This window comes from Salmo salar, chromosome 28 (genome assembly GCF_965601325.2).
Source record: "Salmo salar chromosome 28, fSalSal1, whole genome shotgun sequence".
Classification (NCBI taxonomy): domain Eukaryota; kingdom Metazoa; phylum Chordata; class Actinopteri; order Salmoniformes; family Salmonidae; genus Salmo; species Salmo salar.
This window is the reverse complement of record NC_138318.1, coordinates 10,747,101-10,753,230: the sequence shown is the minus strand read 5'-3', so window position 1 is coordinate 10,753,230 and position 6,130 is coordinate 10,747,101. Positions and strand designations below refer to the sequence as shown.

Here is a 6,130-nt window from a genome sequence, read left to right as displayed (position 1 = left end):
ATATTTTTTCCCCTCGTTCATGACGAGAAGTCCGGCTGGCTTACATCATGTGCTAACGAGACGGAGATTTTTGGACATAAATGATGAGCTTTTTTGAACAAAACTACATTCGTTATGGACCTGTGATACCTGGAAGTGACATCTGATGAAGAGAATCAAAGGTAATGGATTATTTACATAGTATTTTCGATTTTAGATCTCCCCAACATGACGTCTAGTCTGTATCGCAACGCGTATTTTTCTGGGCACAGTGCTCAGATTATTGCAAAGTGTGATTTCCCAGTAAGGTTATTTTTAAATCTGGCAAGTTGATTGCGTTCAAAAGATGTAAATCTATAATTCTTTAAATGACAATATAATATTTTACCAATGTTTTCTAATTTTAATTATTTAATTTGTGACGCTGACTTGACTGCCGGTTATTGGAGGGAAACGATTTCCTCAACATCAATGCCATAGTAAAACGCTGTTTTTGTATATAAATATGAACTTGATAGAACTAAAAATGCATGCATTGTCTAACATAATGTCCTAGGAGTGTCATCTGATGGAGATTGTAAAAGGTTAGTGTATCATTTTAGCTGGTTTTATGGTTTTGGTGACCCTGTCTTTGACTTGACAAAACATTACACACAACTCTTGTAAATGTACTGTCCTAACATACTCTAAATTTATGCTTTCGCCGTAAAACCTTTTTGAAATCGTAAAACGTGGTTAGATTAAGGAGATGTTTATCTTTCAAATGGTGTAACATAGTTGTATTTTTGAAAAATTTGAATTTTGACATTTATTTGGATTCAAATTTGCCGCTCTTGAAATGCACCTGCTGTTGATGGAGTGCACCACAGGTGGCACGCTAGCGTCCCACCTAGCCCCAATTAAACCAGAAGTCATTATATTTCAGGATCTCTGGTTGTACTGACCACTACCGGTCGTTGCAGACCAAGCTAACATTACTGCTGCATAATTGGGAGACGACGACCTCCAAGCACCTGTTCTGCATACTAGCTAGGGTCCTTCAGCAGGGCATGTCAACCATAGAACTTTGGCTGTGGAGGCATGGTCAATCTGTATAGGGCCTGTGATCCTTTGAATGCTTTGGGGGCTATGAAACAATGGAGCCCCATTCAATGAAGGGAAGCCAAGTGGGCGAAGGGGTGATTTGCACGCAGAGCTTGGCAAAATGGGGCATGATTTGTTGACATAATTGTAATCCAAACCCAACTTTAATTTACTCTGACACACTGAGGTTCTAAACTCAGTTTTAGACGAGACTGACTTTATGACCAAAATGTTCCCATTTACATTTTAACCGCCAATTGGTAGTTAAAGTCTTGTCCCATCGCTGTAACTCCCATACGGACTCGGGAGAGGCAAAGGTCAAGAGCCATGTGTCCTCTGAAACACGACCCTGCCAAGCCACACCAATGTGTCAGAGGAAACACCATACAACCCCAGTCAGTGTGCATGTGCCCGCCACAAAGAGTCGCTAGAGTGCGATGAGAGAAGAACATTTAGGCCGGCCAAATCCTCACCTAACCCAGACGACGCTGGGCCAATTGTGCGCTGCCTCATGGGTCTCCCGGTCATGGCCGGCTGTGACAGCCCAGGATCGAACCCAGGTTTGTAGTGACACCTATAGCACTGCGATGCAGTGCCTTACACCACTGCGCCACTCAGGAGGCCCCTTTGTAGTCAAAATGTTTCTGACTCATATCGATGCCACATAAGCTGTTTTCAATGAGTTACTTGCTTTTTAGGGACTGTCACTCTTTAATCAAATGGTTTCCCGGCTTGTAGGTAAGCATTTCACTCTAAAGTCTGTTTTTTCGGCACGTGACAACCACAATTTGATTTGATCTGATCCAGAGTGCCAGTGCCCCTTCTACACTCACTGTTTGGAAAAACAGTCGATGCGTTTTTGAGAAGTAGTGTGACCTACACAGATAATTCCTTAATAAGGCAGCAAAATGTGCAGACTGTGCAAGGTGTGTGTAGACTTTCACTAGCGACTGGAAAAAGAGTAATCCAGGGACTCACCTCTCAGGCAGGGGGACACTCATTTTTCTCTGTTCTCCATTTTACTGTAGTGTTTTTGTGGACTGGAGTCTGCAGAAACACTACAGTGAATACTGTAGTATTTACTGCAGTATACTATAGTATAAATACTGTGTAAAAAAGAGTAGTGTGTGTATATATACACTATATTAATTACTGTAGTGTTTTTGTGGACTGTGGTATACCGTAGTTTTTACTGTTGTCGTTTTGGGGACATTACTGTAGTATTTACGAAAGTGTTTTTGTTGCATTATCTTTGACATAGAAGTGGGAAGCCTTCTCCTTGAGGAAACATACTGCAGAAATACTAAAAGAGCAAATGTTCCATAACCTGTAGTTAGGTAGGTAGGTAGGTAGGTCTGAGTTCTGAACATCGGGGCAGGGTACTGTATATATAGTACGTCCTGACTCCTGACACTTTTTAAATCAAACTTTATTAGAATTGCGTTTCAACAATCTTGATACATTTTAGAGCACACATTTTGAAACAAAATATAACACATATTGCTGGGGAAATTCACAGGGACCACCACCTTTTGCTTTAAGCGCCTTTATCATTGGGAAAGTGCTAAACTATAACCAAAGCGAGATCATGATGATTGTGAGCACTTACGAATGCATTTTTCATACAAGCTCAATTAAAAACACAAACATTAAAAGGTAGAAGATACAACATTAAAATAATAAGGTGAGAGGAACAGCAAGCTATAGCATAATTGTTCATCAAATTATACATCCTGTAAAATAATGTTTCTGTTCTGATCTGCCCTGGAATGTTCAGTGCTACCCCTTACCTCCTCCCACCTCTTCCTTTATTTCCCCCTTTATGTCTTCCTTTTTTATGTCCTCGCTCTCTCTTTTCCTCTGCTCTCCTCTTTCCTCCTCCTTCTCCCCAATGTCTAGCGCTGCCATTTTCTCCTCGACAGGCTCACTCTCCTCGACACGTTCTGTCTTCTTGACACTCTTTCTCACTCTCTCGCGCAGGGCTGGGAAATCATTTGGGAATATCTTTAACGTCTCACTATTATCCTGCACCATGATTGTCCCAGTAGTATAATACACATTTATAGTGCCTGCCTTCGTTTTCAGTTGTTTGAAATATTCCTTAGATCTTCTTTCCCACTGTTTTCCCTCAGGATAGTGTTTCAGTATTTCCTCTTCCCATGTAGGACAATTTGCTGTGTAGAAAATGAGGTTGCACGGAGCCTTTTTTTTTTCATCACGATATAAAGTCTCTGGATTTTTCTGCAGAAATCTTTTTTTAAATTCTTTCTTTTCTTTTTCATCTGTCATCCCCTCAGGGTAGGGGATGAGGGGGGGCAAATTGTTCAGTTGTTCTACCTCTGCCATTTCTAGGTGCGGCAACTAGATTTCCTTTGACTGTTTGTTTACTACCACCTGTAATAAAGATGAATGTTAATTTATTTGTGATCTAGGTCACTCATTAAGAACATATTCTCTTTAAAAAATAGCCCCAGTTAAATATTAGGAGCAGGGCCCTATCTTTCCTTGAATAATATTGGAAGTCTTTAATCTGTACTCACTCTGGAGCTATGTGTCCGCTTTCTGATCTCGTCTGTCTGTAGAAGATCTGTGTTCGTTCAGTTCTGAAGCCTTTTCCTCTTCCTTTAACAATCTTGGTGTAGCAGGAGATACAGTACTGTGGTCCTCTCTTGGAAATTGTCTCCGTGTTTTCAGAGTTGTAAGGACAACTGAAAAGATGACCGCGAAAGAAGTGTAACTGGTGATATTTCCGCTGGTCATCCCCATATATACAGTAGGTTAATTTAAGGTGACGTGCCAGATAGAAAGATACGCCTTTCTGACGTTCAGGTTTTGAATAAAAGAAAACGATACTAATCTGAAATGTGTGAGTGAACACAGATTAAACTTCAGGGATGAATGTTGATCGACTGGATATACTTGAAAATACGATGGTTGCCAATGATCAGGTTACATTGCTACATTGCCATCTAACTATTTCTCTCTCTATCCCTCGCTCTCTCTCAGTGTCCGTTCAGGAGAGTTTGGAGAGGAAGTTTGGAAAGCAGGGAGGACCGATCCCTGTTGTCCCAACCGCTGACTTCCAGGCCAGAGTCGCTGTGAGTACCCACACACACACACACACACACACACACACAACTTATGTGGTGTGGAAATCATGAAGTGTGTTGGCAGTTTGATAACACATATTTCCTTCCTCTCTCCACTCCAGGGTGCTTCTGAGAAGGACATTGTTCACTCTGGGCTGGCCTACACCATGGAGAGATCTGCCAGGGTAAGAGTGTGAGCGTGCGTACATGTATGCGTGTGTGTGTGTCTGCGTGTGTTTGTGAGGTTAGTGCCGATGAGTCAGATCCTAGAATTTAATCATATGTTCTCTATGAGACAGACTGTGACAATGCCCCAACCCTGGCCTGGGGCACCTCTCAATCACACCACCATGTGTATGTTAGTGTGTGTGACTGGTTTTGCCAGTGTGACTGGTTTTGCCAGTGTAACTGGTATCTAACTAGTGTTTGTGTGTTTTGTTCCCCTGCAGCAAATCATGCGTACGGCCAGTAAGTACAACCTGGGTCTGGACCTGCGGACGGCTGCGTACGTCAACGCCATCGAGAAGGTGTTCAAGGTCTACAACGAGGCCGGCATCACCGTCACATAATCACCCTATCGAAGTCAGACCCCTCCCATACTGCCCTGCTATTGGTTCCACCGCTTCTGGTCCATGAGACAGCTTGAAACTGGCTAACTAATGCGGCAAGGCGCTAACCAGTGAAGGCTCCTCTGAGGAGGAAGGTGAGGACCATCCTACTCAGTGAATTTCAGAAAATTACATTTAAAAAGTTATCCTTTTTAGATAAAACTATACTAAATATATTCACGTCACCAAATACCTGATTATAACAGAAGTCTCAATAACACCTTCTAGGGTAGCACCACGGTATAGCCGGAGGGCAGCTATTTTCCTTCCTCCTCTGCTTACATTGAATTCAATACAAAACCTATGTGGCTCGTGCACCGAGGTTCCAGTCGTCCACCGCAGGAACCTCGGTCTGACTCTGATGCCAAGGCGCCAGAACCGGCTGGTACCCCAGTTAGTGGAGGAATGGCGAAGCGAGTTCTGTGCCATCTCAGCCCAGGGCACGAACTCCGCCCACTCCCCCAGCCGGTCCTGGCAATAGGATTGCAGAAACCTGCCCACATCCTGGTTCACTCTCTCCACCTGCCCATTACTCTCGGGGTGAAACCCTGAAGTAAGGCTGATCGAGACCCCCAGACATTCCATGAATGCCTTCCAGAACCTAGACGTGAACTGGGGACCCCAATCAGACACTATATCCTCAGGCACCCCGTAGTGCCGGAAGACATGTGTAAACAAGGCCTCCGCATTCTGTAGGGCCGTAGGGAGACCGGCAGAGGGAGGAGACGACAGGACTTAGAGAAACAATCCACAACGAAGAGGATCGCGGTGTTACCCTGTGAGAGTGGAAGATCAGTCAGAAAATCTACCGACAGGTGTGACCAAGGCCGCTGTGGAACGGGTAAGGGGTGTAGCTTACCTCTGGGCAGGTGCCTAGGAGCCTTACACTTGGCGCACACCGAGCAGGAGGAAACATAAACCCTCAAGTCCTTAGCCAAGGTAGGCCACCAGTACCTCCCGCTCAAACAGCGCACTGTCCGACCGATCCCAGGATGACCAGAGGAGGGTGACGTGTGGGCCCAATAGATCAACCGGTCACGAACAGCAGACGAGACGTACAGACGCCCAGCGGGACACAGGACGGGAGCGGTCTCTGCAAGTAATGCCTGTTCAATGTCCGTGTCCTGCTCCCACACTACCAGCGCCACCAGGCAGGAGGCGGGGAGTATGGGAGTGGGATCCATGTGCCGCTCCTCTGTGTCATACAGCCGGGACAATGCGTCTGCCTTCACGTTCTGGGAGCCTCGTCTGTAGGAAAGGGTAAACACAAAACGGGTGAAAAACATGGCCCACCTTGCCTGGCGGGGGTTCAGTCTCCTCGACGCTCGGATGTACTGCAGATTGCAGTGGTCAGTCCAGATGAGAAAAGGG

General features: G+C 44.8%; 1 protein-coding gene and 1 long non-coding RNA gene across 2 annotated transcripts; one reads left to right on the top strand and one right to left on the bottom strand.

The window, feature by feature from the left end:
* Positions 1–2,473: 2,473 nt before the first annotated feature.
* LOC123731456 (uncharacterized) lies at positions 2,474–3,989 on the bottom strand. The gene is made up of 2 exons (XR_006762587.2): positions 3,603–3,989; positions 2,474–3,456 (listed from the first exon to the last, which is right to left on the bottom strand). It is a non-coding gene; the product is annotated as an uncharacterized LOC123731456 (long non-coding RNA).
* LOC123731455 (glutamate dehydrogenase, mitochondrial-like) lies at positions 3,950–4,764 on the top strand. Its single transcript, XM_045710271.2, has 3 exons — positions 3,950–4,160; positions 4,274–4,336; positions 4,601–4,764. The coding sequence occupies exons 1-3, from the start codon at positions 3,957–3,959 to the stop codon at positions 4,718–4,720; spliced, it is 387 nt and encodes a 128-aa protein (XP_045566227.1). The 5' UTR covers positions 3,950–3,956; the 3' UTR covers positions 4,721–4,764.
* The last annotated feature ends 1,366 nt before the right edge of the window (positions 4,765–6,130 follow it).

Excerpts from the sequence above, each read along its gene's own strand:
- LOC123731455 (XM_045710271.2), top strand. The coding sequence starts at position 3,957 with ATGAATGTTGATCGACTGGATATACTTGAAAATACGATGGTTGCCAAT. Across the intron at positions 4,161-4,273 it reads ACTTCCAGGCCAGAGTCGCT|GGTGCTTCTGAGAAGGACAT; the intron begins GTGAGTACCCAC and ends TCTCCACTCCAG. Across the intron at positions 4,337-4,600 it reads CCATGGAGAGATCTGCCAGG|CAAATCATGCGTACGGCCAG; the intron begins GTAAGAGTGTGA and ends GTTCCCCTGCAG.